At 33.2% G+C, this 13,859-nt stretch overlaps 2 protein-coding genes across 5 annotated transcripts; both read right to left on the bottom strand.

The window, feature by feature from the left end:
- Window positions 1–804: 804 nt before the first annotated feature.
- LOC18097787 (ceramide synthase LOH2) lies at window positions 805–5,951 on the bottom strand. Of its 4 annotated transcripts, none has more exons than XR_002981480.2 (7): window positions 5,575–5,948; window positions 3,976–4,181; window positions 3,589–3,744; window positions 2,305–2,490; window positions 2,045–2,223; window positions 1,538–1,665; window positions 805–1,054 (listed from the first exon to the last, which is right to left on the bottom strand). XR_002981480.2 is itself a non-coding variant. In XM_024599855.2 (6 exons), the coding sequence occupies exons 1-6, from the start codon at window positions 5,689–5,691 to the stop codon at window positions 1,646–1,648; spliced, it is 864 nt and encodes a 287-aa protein (XP_024455623.1). In that variant the 5' UTR covers window positions 5,692–5,951; the 3' UTR covers window positions 805–1,645. The 4 variants fall into 4 exon arrangements, 1 of the variants encoding a protein (XP_024455623.1); XR_002981481.2 differs by having other exon boundaries at window positions 1,578–1,665; XR_002981479.2 differs by having other exon boundaries at window positions 1,574–1,665; window positions 5,575–5,947.
- A 4,668-nt stretch (window positions 5,952–10,619) lies between these two features.
- On the bottom strand, window positions 10,620–13,557 carry LOC18097786 (abscisic acid 8'-hydroxylase 4). Its single transcript, XM_006384347.3, has 9 exons — window positions 13,091–13,557; window positions 12,662–12,983; window positions 12,166–12,315; window positions 11,819–12,067; window positions 11,647–11,736; window positions 11,481–11,559; window positions 11,276–11,382; window positions 11,063–11,181; window positions 10,620–10,940 (listed from the first exon to the last, which is right to left on the bottom strand). Exons 1-9 carry the CDS (start codon window positions 13,288–13,290, stop codon window positions 10,853–10,855), a joined length of 1,404 nt encoding a protein of 467 aa, XP_006384409.1. The 5' UTR covers window positions 13,291–13,557; the 3' UTR covers window positions 10,620–10,852.
- Between the last annotated feature and the right edge of the window lie 302 nt (window positions 13,558–13,859).

The following is a 13,859-nucleotide window of genomic DNA, read 5'->3' as shown; positions in this document are numbered from 1 at the left end:
TTTTTATTTACCCCTGAATTACATTAAGTTTTATTTTCTTTCTTAATCTTATTTCAATTGCAGGCACAACAGATGAGCCTTCTCTAAATTCTTGAATCTAAGGATCATGATTGAGTAAAACCTCAATTCCGGATCTAAAACTCTCGACGCACACACTAAAATCTTAAATCTATAAATTCAAAAAATAATCAAATAAAAGGATTAAAATACAAAAAAATACAACAATCAAATTACAAAGTAATGATTTAAATGTTTACTTTATTTTTGTTCTTTTTATTTTTAATTCTTTCACAGGAATTAATTATGATATAACTATATAATAATAAAGTTTTAGTTTTTATTTTTAAATAGTAAGATCCAAAATCTAACTTGCAGCTTCAGCAATTATACTAAAGATAACTTGCAGCTTCAGCTTCATTTCTCTGTGTATCAAGCAAGACTCGACTCTACCCTGTTGTTGTGATATTTATGATGCTGTAGACTCTTAATATAGTTATAATATCTGGTATGTTTCGAGGCTTGGATCGTGAGTAAAACATGTTAATTTAAGTTTATCCAATTAATTTATTTTTTTCTTAAAAAATCATAATGTTAATTAAAAAAAAAAAACAATATTTTTTTTTGATCCTACCTAACTGAAGCCTGAATTGACGGGTTACAAGGCTGCCAAGTTTTTTTTAATGCAAACAGGTCCCCTTTTTAATCAAACCACATTATTTTTGTACAAATTTCACAGAAAGCTGAGGGCACACTGCGTAATTCACACGCTGTTTCCCTCATCCGTTCTGTAAGGCATCAACCCACTAAGCAAAGATCATGAAGGATTCTTTTTATTGGTAACAAAAAAAAACTCTTAGTCTGTTAGCTGTGAGCTACCACTTGAGTAGACATTACAAATGCCTCCATTCATGATTCAAAAAAGAAGAAGAAGAAAAGCTGAATAGCGGCCTTATCAGTCTGCAGCGACGGAATGGCTTTTCCAGCCCAAGATGATAACAAAAAAAGGCCGAGACACGAGACAGAAGCAGAGAAGAGCAGAAAAGCATTCCAACAGCTGCAAAATAACATGAAGATCCAGTTAAGAAAATTCACCAAACAAGTTTTACAATCAGAATCACTCCCACAAATTGCCAAATCGTCTCAAGTCTCAACAGTAGATATGATGGCATCATTTCACTTTTGGAGCCATGGTGAGTGACAAGGGGGTCCTGGAAATTTTGAATACACATCTTAGGGATGCAATAATAAACCACCACTGCTCAACCCAACACGCTTTTGAAGTACGTGTGCAGTTCTGGGCCATTGGTGTGCAGTTCTGGGCCATTGGGTTTAACAAGATCACAAATGACTAAGATTAACACACCAGGAAAAGAAATCTATAAGAAGCTACTATTTCCACTTTTCTCGTTTTCCAATATATGGACTAATCTCAGAACGGGTGTTTTGTTCTTTGATGGATAACAAATTATACAGGAATCGGCTATTATTTATACAGCAAAAAGAAATCAAGAGATATTGAAACAAGTAAATTATTCACCTGATTGGTAAAAACCAATTGAGTGAAGATACAAACCTACATATAAGTCAAGCTAATCTCCTCAGTGCCACGGGTGAGAACAAAAGAGTTGATCAAATTCATCCCCACCTATTCATCATCTTCTGAATCTGCAATTGTATGAAGAGAGGTTAATAGCTCCAAGTCAAGATGATAAATGCACAAGTCAAGATATATGAAGTGAAGCGAGATAAGGAACTCATAATGCATTTGAATGTTCCTGATAGTATGCACTAGGGACTGTTCAAGAACTCATCATATTGTTGGAATAAGGTGATGCCTCAGGCAGCGTCTTTAAAGTTAAGTTTTAACAACTTCCACCTTCAGCCTCTATGCTCAAAGCAGCAGAAGTAAAAAAAGGTGAGGACGAGGGGATTCTAAGACTCTGAAGGCAACCATAGACATAGAGGCTGACCTTCTCATTCTGCTTTGAAATTTTCCGTTCATGTTCCAAATTCAGTGGTAAAATTAAAAGAGTAGAAGGCTTACCAGATCTTATATCTTCTCCTACTCTTCCTCTGTTTCTCAGCTGTCTCATTATCATTGAGTATATCAGGATCCACCAGTAGATGTGGAAAACAAGTAACATCAGCAGCATTGTATTGAAGACATAGTACAGTAATTTGTCGTAGGCTAGTGATAAATCCAAAAACTCCACCAATTCATAGCTGAGAAATACCATCCGTATAGTGGATAAGAAAAAAGGAGCCAAAATTAATGAAATTAAGTCATCTACCACGAGGACAAACCTTGTTGCTTTGATAATCCAAAAGGGAAAGAATACTAGTCGTAGTATGACCCATGAGATGGCAAACAGCCCAAATAAAATGCTTGCACTAAGCTCCTTGCCAGAATATTTGAAAACTTTAGCAGCTTCTAAGAATACATCACTTGCATCATGCACAGCGCAGATAATCGTTCCTATCCGGAAAAAACTGGATGGCAAAGTTTAGAGCTTAATTCCTCATTGGATGTCTCCAAATAAAATATTACTCAAACAGTATTAATAGCTACTCTTGTACAGAAATCAAAAGAGGGGCACAAGAGTAGAACTATAAAGAGCTCAGTTCTTCTTGCATAGAACTACTCTCACAAGCTTTGCCATCTCAATCTAAATATACTTGTAAAAGACTAGCAATAAAGAAAAAGGAAGAAAGATCGAGAACAACTGGAAGCACTTGATAATAATGGAAGGTTTAATTGAGCTCAACCTGGAACATTATCGTGTACAGATATCAATAGAGGGGAACAGATTTCAAGCTCTAAACAGCTCGGTCTTGCATACAACTTCTCTAACCAGTTTTGGCATCTCAATCTAAATAGGCTTGCAAAAAGTCTAATAATAAAAAGGAGGAAGAAGGAGACCAGGAGAATCTGCTAAACCTGAAGAAGACTCCATTCAGTATTAATGAACCATCAGCTAATGAGTTGGTTGCAAATTATAGTAACTAGCATTCAACTCTAGGAAAATACGATAGATTTTATCATCTATGCAGCTAATCTTCTTTTCATGTTGCGAAGCTGTTGTTTCCTATGGAAAACCAAAACTGATTATGGATACCAAATAATAGCAAAAATCATCCCCCTCCACTGTAATAGAAATTAAATGTCAAAGATCACAACATCATTGAATTAGTGAGGTACACATGCCCAGGAGAGTTAATCTGAGAGCAACCATAGGTCAATCTCGTACCTCAACATGAACAAAAGCCTGGGAAATGCATCTTATATAATTTGCAAGAAAACAGCTTAAGATAGCATCATTGATAGGTCCAGCTGATTTTGAAATGTTTCAACTGACATTAACTATCAGAGTAAACATATATAAAACAGCTTCAGAGGCATGTCCAAACTTGTGCCATATCAAAAATTAAAATACAGGAGACAATGGCAAATGGGGGACCATAAAGAAGCAACAAGATGAGATTCTCAACAGATTAGAGACAATGATGAAACTGGGAAAGAATTTGCGTGTATGTTATGTACTGCTGCCTCACAACTCAAGAGTACCAAAGCAAAGACTGAATTATTACCTTGTACTGTATGAGTATCCAATCAGTATAACTGTAATTACATGATGAGACATCATCACAGAAAAATCTTTCCTTCTAGTTTCCCAAATAAGGAGGGCAGCAATACTGTATATGTAGAATCCACATTGGCACATGTAGAAAAGCATTATTGGAAACCTGAAATAAAAATGGTTCACGTCAATAAAAAAGACTAATACCCCCTGATGTGGCCCACTTAGAAGTAACCCTAAAATAAGAAGCCTCTTATGCAAGCACAAGTATCAGGGAAAACTTGATATTCCATGCCAGAAAATGCATTTCTGCCATCCTTACCATGTCAATTATGCATAACAATATAAGCAACTATCATCACCAGCTGCAAAAAGTCATTGCATATTAATCACTCACCCCAATTCTTGATGTGGCCAGCCTCTGAAGTACTCTTTTGTATCTCTGAACCATGGTTCGTTGCAGGTAATTTTTAGAACACATATTTCAACAGTAGCATAGTATGTCAGCTTCCACATAGACTCTGAGCATTTTACAATCGTTGCCTCATCAATCCTTGATGAAATAGCTTTGGCTTTACTATACAACAACCAAATGGCCAGCTTCTGAGAAATGAGAAGAATTTATTAGAATCCTATGTATAAAGGGACCGAGTACCCATATATATATTTGTCTATGCAAAGAGTCACAGCAGACAAGAAACAGAGCAAGAACTATGATAAAATGGTTATACTGGGCACAGATATATATCCTGTATTATCAGAAAAATAAATAATCAATATTACTATTAGCATAAGTTAGAGACTTCTGCCCCAGCATATCCATGGCCTTTTCACACAATAATTCTAACCTCTCACAGTCAGCCAAGGTCACTTGCAAATAAGAATTTCTTCAGAACTGTAAGCAACTCCTTAGTACAAAATCAAACATTGCAACAGCCTTAACTGCATAGCTCAATGTGTTTCTAATAGAGGAAATAAAAATCCATACTATTTTACATTTTAAAGCCTTAATAATGATCCTCCAAAAGAACAAACCTTAAAAGTTTTTTTTCTTTTCAAGCATTGCAGCAACTCATTAAGTCAAGCACTATCATGAAAGATTAATGCATGTTGATTTCATAACTAATCTTTTTCCAGAAAAAAAGCAAGGAAATGAAAATCAAACGAGATCTATGTTCATAGAGCTGTCCTCTAATGAAATGAAAAGGAAAGGGAGAGATGATAGAAATCTCCAAGGATATCCTCCTAAAAAACTGAGCGGATAGAGGAAATGGGAGAAATAATACACAACGCACCAATTTCTGAAGCTGCACTGATGCGTTATAGGATGGAGTGGATAAAAAATCCAACCCCAAATTGGCTCAAACATAAGCACTCTCCAGCAGTTTCACCATAAACAAGAATGTACTACGATGCACCATAACTGTTGCCATTGAAAATCATACGTAAACCATGTGGCAGTGATTTGGCAGCAACTCCTATAGCTAAAAGCAACTGCGAGAACTATAATTCCATCCGGGCATAACAAAATGACAAGTAGCCATTCTGAATGGCATACCTGAGGGTCGATCTCCTTTTATATGTTCTTAGCCTACGATATCCCACGGATTTAGAACTGCTCATGATAAAAGTAAGTTCAAGCTACTACTCAAACAAAACGCGCAAAAAAAAAACAAGAAAAGAAAAGAAGGTAAGAGCTACCGCAATTTACTTCTTTTTCCGAGAAAATCAATCCAAACACACTTTATTTTTCAGAACAATTTTGACAAATTATCAACAAATAATTTCAATTAAAGTGAAAATTACTTAGAATCGAAAACCTGTGCTTCATTTTTAGCTTAATTTAAACTCTCTTCATACACCAAGCTCAGATTCCAATAAAAATCCTCAAATCAAAACTAATTCAAAAATAGATTATCCTAAACAGGCAAACAAAAAAATAAAAATAAAAGAGGCAAAAAATAACTAATTGAAAAAAGATGCGAAGAAGACTTACTCGAAAAATGAATCTGTCTAATATGAACCGAGCAAGGAAGAAACCAAAAGCGAAATAAATGGGAAGAAGGAAATGCGAGGGGTTTGCAGAGCCATTGAAGGTCAAGATCGGGTCCATGCGAGAGATCTCCAACCAAGATTGTAGAGTTAAGCATCAATTACTGCCATCAATCCTCTCTTAATAATCCTAATTAAGAGCAAAACACCTCTACTATTATACGCATTTTACTAATTTTAGTAAGAAAGAAAGAAATTGTTTTTTCCTTTTTTTTCTTTTTGGGATTTTTATGCGGTGAAAAAAATAGGAGGCTAGGAACAATCGGATCTCATTGTGTGTCCGTGATGAGAGAGAGTAACATCAGACTAGTCCCTAATCTATGCAGAAGCTGTTAATTATACCCCACCCCCCAACTTATTTTTTTATATGCGGTGTATCAGAAATTCTCAATCAAGGCTCCTCTAAAAATTCACTAATTAACTAATATTTTAAAACGTGTGGGAAAAGTTATGTAGTTTTTTTTATATAATTTTTTTTTCTATTTCTCTCAATTATTTTTCTTAAATATTATAGATTATTACAGTGTTTCTCTATATAAATTTTATATTTTTTTATAATTTTTTCTAAAATTATCTTTATTGATTTTATTTTTTTAATATTGAGTTAGTTGAAAATTATACATATAACTTTCCTCACAAAACATTGTGGATTGTTATAGTGTTTCCCTATATGGATCTTTTTTCTTTTGTTTTTTTATATGATTATTTTCAAAATTGTTTTTGTTGCTTCTATTTTTTTTTATATTAAGCTGTTTAAAAATTTAGCTTTGTGTTTTTTTTTATTTAAAACACTATAGATCACTACAGTCATTCCCCACATAGTTTTTTTTTTGTTATGATCTTGTTTAAAATTATCTGTCAATTTTATTTTTTTAATATTGAGCTGGTTGAGAATTATAACTGTATATTTCTTCACAAAACGCTATAGATTGCTATAGTATTTCTCTACATGGTTTTTTTTATTATTATTTTATATATTTTTTTAAATTATCTTTATAGTTTTTATCTAAACATTATAGATTATAAGAGTCTATAATTATTTTTATGTTTTTTTTTATAAATTTATGATAATGCACAAGCTACAAGTCCGCAACGGACGGACATGGCATCTAGTCTTTTCTATCCAAAGTGACTATTCCACGTAAGAAAATGTGCGCACATTTTGAAGAAGCTTGACATCTTATGTTGAAAATTCGAAGGGGTGGGTGGTTGATGGGGACTGGGCACTCTTAATTTTAGAGCAGCATTTATAGTTAGCCTCGAATGAGGGGTTCAGCAGCTGTAGCGGTGTCGAAAGATCCACGTGTTAGTGCTCCGACTGACTGAGTGAATCCTTGACGGGAGAGGTGCTTTTCTCGTGAGCTGGTTTGTTTTTGGTTCCGTTATTTTATATTTCCCAACTGCTAGCGTTTTCCCCGGCAACCAAAAAACAAACTCCATAACCGAACCTGCCACCTGTAAGGGTTTCAAATCCTCGCACGTGCGCTTTAGCTCTACATTTTGCAACTTATAGTGTTCTTTAACGAACATTCAACCTTTAATGACTATTAGAGGACATTATTTTTTTAATGTGTATCTTGAGATTTATTGAATCTCTCGATGACATACAAAAGGCAAAGCCATTGGACAATCCCATGTGTGATTTTTGGATCGAGGCCAAAATGCATGGTAATGTGCCAGAAATAATTCAAGTATTTTAGGAATATTCGCATGGATATTTTTAGAATACTATGAGTTATTTTCTAATATGTCAGGATGACCTGGGATTAAAAAAATAAATAATAGAAGACACAACACAGATCATTTCAACCTCATAAGCGGCCACCCCTACACTTCTGTTTAGAACTAAGATAATCCCAAACAAATGTGCTTTTCAGGACCTAAAAGGGTATTTGGAGTTGGGTATAGATTTTTTTAAAAGTATTTTTTTTGTTTAGAAATATATTAAAATAATATTTTTTTTTAATTTTAAAAATTTATTTTTGATATCAGCACATCAAAATGATCCAAAAATATTAAAAAAATAATTAAAAACAAAAAAACAATCAAATTTTGATGAAAACAGGTTCAACCTTGACACAAAATAAGCATTTAATGTTACCGATTCAAAGCCACTATAATTTGGCAAAAAGGAAATGAGATGCTTGAAAATTTAGTTATTAAATTTAGTTTTGCTAAGGGATTAACTCCATTAAACTTGGATGGCTTAACGTATTAATACACAACCTAATTAACTTTCTAGATAAGACTGATTAGTCCAACTCCATAAAGTTATTTATGTAATGACTCTAATTTTTTTAATATAATTTTATTAAATTTTAGTAGAGTTTCCTCTATATTATCAATATCAAGTTATCGACTCAACAACATCATAACCGATATCAATCAATATGATACTTGTCATCTCATGCGAGAATATCTCAATTCATTCATCACATCAATATCTCATTGTCTATGATATTCATTCAATTAAATAAAGAAATAACAATTTTTACTATAACAACTAATGAAAAATAATACTTAAACAGTGAAAAAAAAAAGATTTACAAAAATATGAATCACAATATTCAAATGTGATTCATATTTTTAGGTACATGATCCTTAATTATATTCGATAAGTAAGTACGATTAATTTACAAAATTATATTAAAATAAAATATTTGTTTGTTCCATGATTACATCATATAATTAAGCAAAAGACATAAATCTGTTGTCATTCTAATCAACACAATGAGATGAGGTATCTGAAAATTTATTACATAATTTTATTAGGTAAAATCTGCGTTACAATCAATGATGATTTATTTTTATGGCCTACACATGTATATACTCAAGTATTCATATAATCCTTTTTCTTCAATACCATTCATAACAAAAACTTCAAACATGACAGAATCCATCATTAATTCATTTCTCCATCTATTTTATCACTAAATTATTTAAATTCTTTAAATTGCTCAACACTTCATGTACTAACCTATCATTCCAGGATTTAGTTTCTTTAATTGCTCGTTCAACGAGACTTTAACCTCATATCTAGGTCATAAATCTTATAATCCAAGAAATTAGTTTTCTCAATCCGCCCAGTAGCAAGAGGACTAATCCCATTAACCAGAGATTTATCTTCTCATTTTACCTAGTAAACAAAATACCAATCTCATTAACCAAGCATTAGTTTCTTCATCCGTCTAATAACCAGGGCACTAATCTCATTAACTAGGGATTAGTTTCTAAATCCATCCAGTAAGCAAGACACTAATCCTATTAACCAGGGATTACTTTCAACAATTCACTGCTCATATCTTTTTTATTTAACAATTCATTAATGATCAAATCACTACTAAATTCCTAGAAAGTGACAAGCACCTACCTGATGCTTGTGTAAGTAATGCAGTCCCTTATTATTGATTGGATTCCGCAACTTCTCTTGTACCATTAAAATTAATAAATCACTAATCATTCATTTACCATAAGGATCAACTTCATCTTCCATATAAAATTTAAATTTTCACTCATTCATATGTCGTTATTATCATTTATATTGTTTATAATTGTTTTCTTTTTCATTCAAAATTCAAATTAAAAATCAACATAACTCAATATTATTTACGTATCTCTTAATTTAACCAAATTTAATATTCAAACATATGCTTAGTTGAATTCCTTATTTATAAAGGGAGTGAAATTTTCTCTTTGATTCTTTACGTTTTTATTTATTTAAAAAAAAACCTAGAACAAGTCAACCAATCCAAGTAACATATTCTTTCTCCTCTATTTTTTTTTAGAACTCTAATTTTTTCCCTTCCATTTACGTTTATATACAAGCCATTGAACACAATTTTAATCCATTACATTAATTCTTCAAATTTTATTTCATATTTATAAATATCATTCAATCACAAATTACATCGTTACAACAATTCACACCACATATCCTCAATTTCACATAATATTAACAATTGCATTTCTTCATCATAATATAAAATTTCTCTTATGGTTACTCGGATTAAAATCTTATCCGAGTTTTATAATTTTTTTTTTATAAAATGATGTTGTTTTTATTATTTTATTTTATTTTATTCTTGCATATTTGATTTTATTTTTTAAAATTAAAATAATATTATTTTAAATTACATCTAAATTAACTTGTTAATTTACGATCCTATCATAAAATTTATAAGCTGACTGAATAAACCCAAAACCCAAATCTTGAATCGTGTTTATTAATCATGTTTGCAATTAAACTAGGACCCTGCTCAATCACGTTGTGTTTCACTATGGAAATGAGAAAAAATGTTATCGTATAAAAAGCATGTAAAAATTGATTTAAAAAGAAACATGCATCTCTCTCTCTCTCTCTAATCAGCTAAAAAGTGTTTTAACTTGTAATCACAGGAAAGTCAAACAAATCCTCAGATATTGTTTGTTAACGTGGCTGTATCGTATTTTTTTAAAATGTTTTTTAAATTAATTAATTTTTTATATTTTTAAATTATTTTGATATATAATATCAATAAAAAATTATTTTAATATATTTTCAAATAAAAAAAACTTTAAAAAATAAATTATATTAGAATCTCATAACATATGGAAAACCCAAATAAAAAATAAAAATAACCTAAAATAAAAAATATAAAAAAAACTCAAATTGTCAGTACAAAACCCAAAGGACCTGTCACTGCAAAGCCCATATGCGTGGGCTCGGGAGCTTAGTTTTTTTGTCTGCACCTTCTTCTTCTTCTTCTTTTTTGAAGAAAAAGAGGGATAGATGATTGTCTCCTCAAAATTAATAAAACACTCTCCCTCGTCTGGAGCCGTAACCTTCTTATTACTCTCACGTGTTAAACACTAAATCATGACACTAAGTTTCTTAGCTAAACGATTAAAAAAATATATCAAATCGGTTCATGGTTTGTTTAAACAGATAAACTGACCCAGATCTTTGAGCTGCATTGATAATTATTAGTTCTGGTAATTAGAACATCAAGCTATCAAAATGCGAGAATCATTCATTAATTCAATTTACACAGGCCATAGATTGACAATGGGATAATTGGGACAATTCCCATAAAGACTCTTCCTCACGAGAAGCAGCATGAGAAATATTAGGGTAAAATATCTAGTAGTTAAGAGATAGGGACCCCATGTAAAATCTAGAGGGTTGGGTTAGGAGGGTAGAAAATTCTGTGAATGAGAGAAGGCATCTTGAACTTAAGGGTACGTTATCTCCAAAATCTGGCCGGGAGTCCTTGCCGGGGCACCGGAAATGGGCCATATTGAATCCCATTTTGTGATCCCACCACTTCCCACCTGCAAAAAAGAATTTTATCAATTTTGCTCACAAGATCTCAGATTTCAGCGAGCTAACTGGTCACCAAGAGACGGCCAAACTTGGCAATAAAATGGGATTTTGTCTGTCCATGAAACTGTACCTGAATTTGGTCACTATATGATGGATCAAGATGAGTATCTCCAGCTTGGCGATCTCATTGCCAGGGCAAGCATGCACGCCATTTCCAAATGGCATGAAAGTGTTGGGTTTTGGAGCAACCTGCATCCGCCGCAACCAAGACAAAAGAAAGTAAAATTTGCTTACAGCTAATTTTTAATGAAGATTTCTTTCTTATTTTGTTTTTATCACATACCTCAAACCTTGACGGGTCAAAGATGTGAGGATCAGGAAAGAATTCTGGATTGTGATGAATGTTCCTGAACATTGGCAACACCTTCCAGCCCTTTGGTATTAGGTATCCTATATATATATATAGCAGTGATAAATTCTCTGTTTTATAAGAATATAGCTTTTAAATACCATTATCATCACAGAGAAGTTCTTGCTCGAGTCCTCACCATTGTATTCAACATCAACTACTGCTTCCCTGAATGTGAATGATATGATGCTCGCCATCCTCAAGCTCTCTAATATAACCTGTAGATTCCATATAATTACTCATTTCTTTCTTAATTAAGCAAACTTCAGCGATAAGAATATCTTGAATGCAAACAGTTAATTTACCCTATATGTAAGTGGCATGTTTCTTGTCTGTGCCCATGTTAGAGGCTTCTTTCCTCTTCCATTCGCTTCATATATCTCCATTTGTTCTGCCTGGAATGTATTCACAGTTACTCGATTTATTTCAAGAACTAACTTACAAACAATAAATGAGATTTTTCTAGGGATTTCTCACCTTAACAGCTTCTAGGAGTCTCTGGTCATCATGGAGGTATTTCAGAATCCATGTCAGAACACTAGCTGTTGTGTCCTGGGCAGCAAAAAGTACTCCTATAATGTTGTCAGCAATTTGATCTTCAGTTAAAATCTCTCCCTTCTCATTTTTGAAGTTCAGAAGATGGCCCAGGAAATCCTTCTCTAGTAGTCTTTTCTCTTTTCTCTCACAAATTATCTCACTTAATATCTGATTAAGCCTTTTCCTTGCCTTTGATAACCATAAAGAAATAAAAAGAAGTCAGATTCAAATTCTTATGCGGCTACTATTGACATACATGGATGGATGATGGACAGGACATTTCTTACCAAAAGAGCTTTGTGGTAAGCAGTTCCTGGAATTTTTGTTGGAAATGAATTGTAACCCTTATCTACTATGTGGTAGTTGTCACTCAGCATCTCTCTATGGTTGCTGTCCAGGTGACCAAAGATAGAAAGAATGCCGACATCAAAAGAAAACTGTGTGGAGGACCAAAGGAAAAGGAAAAAAATCACTAACCAGAGAATCCTGATGTAAACATAAATTTGAGGACCCAGTGATCAGAAACTCAAAGAAGAACACAACAACAAAATTCTAATTAGGAACCAATCCATTGCAGTAAAAGGGAGGAGGAATGAGACCATAAGATCACAACCCCATTTTCTTAAATAATAGACAAGTCAAAACTGCATTTAAGTAGCTTGAGCCTTACATATGTACGCTAAAGAGCTAGTCATAAGCTAAGTACTCTATTTTGTTTGGTTAAGAAATAATATTTTATTTACTTGTGAAAAAAAATATTAGTTTACTTTTTTTGGAGCAAACCTTCTTCATTTCATGATATGTGTTGATGATATGCCCACTGGACCATGATTCCAAGGCAGAGATGGCTACGGATTCCATACTGGGAATTAGTTTCCGGATCTTGTCTGGGGATAAAGAACTCTGAACCAACTTCCTTAGAAGACTGTGGTAATCTCCTTGGTGAAAAAAGAGAGCTGAAGGGCCGATCATCTTCTCTTTGCTTTTGGGGTATGTAGGCTTGAACAGGTGAGCATGAGTCACCAGCACAAATCTTGCACCCTCAGGGCTAGCTAGCATAACACAAGGACAGCCAAGTATGTGGCTCTTGAATACTTCTCCATGCCTGAAAAAAGTAAAGAAAAATAACAAGACTGGCTTTGCAGAAGTTCAAATCCATGCAAAGGGGAATCCTGAGAAAGGAAATTAAGTTCATATGGTAATTACTAGAACCTTTTTTGCTTTGTAGCAAAGAAGACATTTGGGTCTTGAGTATAAAGTTGAAGAGTTTCGCCTACATATGGCCATCCCATTGAACCTGGAGGAAGCTTAGCTCTTTGTTTAGGTATCCTATTCTTCTTCTTCAAGAGAGGATAAGAAAGAAGACTAGAGAGGAAGAAGCATACGTAAGCTAGAATTGAAGCAATCTCCATGCAAATGTACCTCTCTCTCCTAAAATTAAAGAAAAAAAGTAGCCTCTTCCTCTGTTTCTCTCTGTGTGTTGGATGCTGCTAGGTTGGTTGAGAATGTTATGTGATCGATGCGAGTGGTGGTGATTATATAGAGGAAGGGGGAAGTTGATGGAGACAAAACAGCAGTGTTGGTGGGAGATTTTGGCAACTTGTTATTAAGGGATTGGCCAGATTAGTTTGTTAAGATTTATACTTATCGCAGGTTGCAGTATCAGCATCGAACAAGTTACTATTGACTTTGTATTAGTTTACTAGAAATTAATCATTCCATGGACATTTTAGGAATACTAAATGGTCTGATCTTGATCGTCCAGGACCAGAAGCAGCTACGTTTTTTGTTGGCTCACAGTTAAAGTTTCCTGTTTAATTAGAACGACAAAATTGAATAGCTAAACCTAGGGTTTTTTTTTTTAAAAAAAAGGGAAAATCTTGTTTCTTGAATTAATGCTTTGTCACGAGTTAAATATTTTTTTCAACATGTTTTTATAGTTAAAAATAATTTAAGTGAAAATAAAAAAATTTGTGCATAC

Source organism: Populus trichocarpa, chromosome 4 (assembly GCF_000002775.5).
Source record: "Populus trichocarpa isolate Nisqually-1 chromosome 4, P.trichocarpa_v4.1, whole genome shotgun sequence".
Lineage (NCBI taxonomy): Eukaryota > Viridiplantae > Streptophyta > Magnoliopsida > Malpighiales > Salicaceae > Populus > Populus trichocarpa.
This window is presented reverse-complemented; position numbering and strand designations above follow the sequence as displayed.

Excerpts from the sequence above, each read along its gene's own strand:
- LOC18097787 (XM_024599855.2), bottom strand. The coding sequence starts at position 5,691 with ATGGACCCGATCTTGACCTTCAATGGCTCTGCAAACCCCTCGCATTTC. Across the intron at positions 3,745-3,975 it reads TGGCCACATCAAGAATTGGG|GTTTCCAATAATGCTTTTCT; the intron begins GTGAGTGATTAA and ends TTTTTATTTCAG. Across the intron at positions 2,224-2,304 it reads TGGATTATCAAAGCAACAAG|CTATGAATTGGTGGAGTTTT; the intron begins GTTTGTCCTCGT and ends GGTATTTCTCAG.
- LOC18097786 (XM_006384347.3), bottom strand. The coding sequence starts at position 13,290 with ATGGAGATTGCTTCAATTCTAGCTTACGTATGCTTCTTCCTCTCTAGT. Across the intron at positions 12,068-12,165 it reads CTTACCACAAAGCTCTTTTG|GCAAGGAAAAGGCTTAATCA; the intron begins GTAAGAAATGTC and ends TGGTTATCAAAG. Across the intron at positions 10,941-11,062 it reads CATATAGTGACCAAATTCAG|GTGGGAAGTGGTGGGATCAC; the intron begins GTACAGTTTCAT and ends TCTTTTTTGCAG.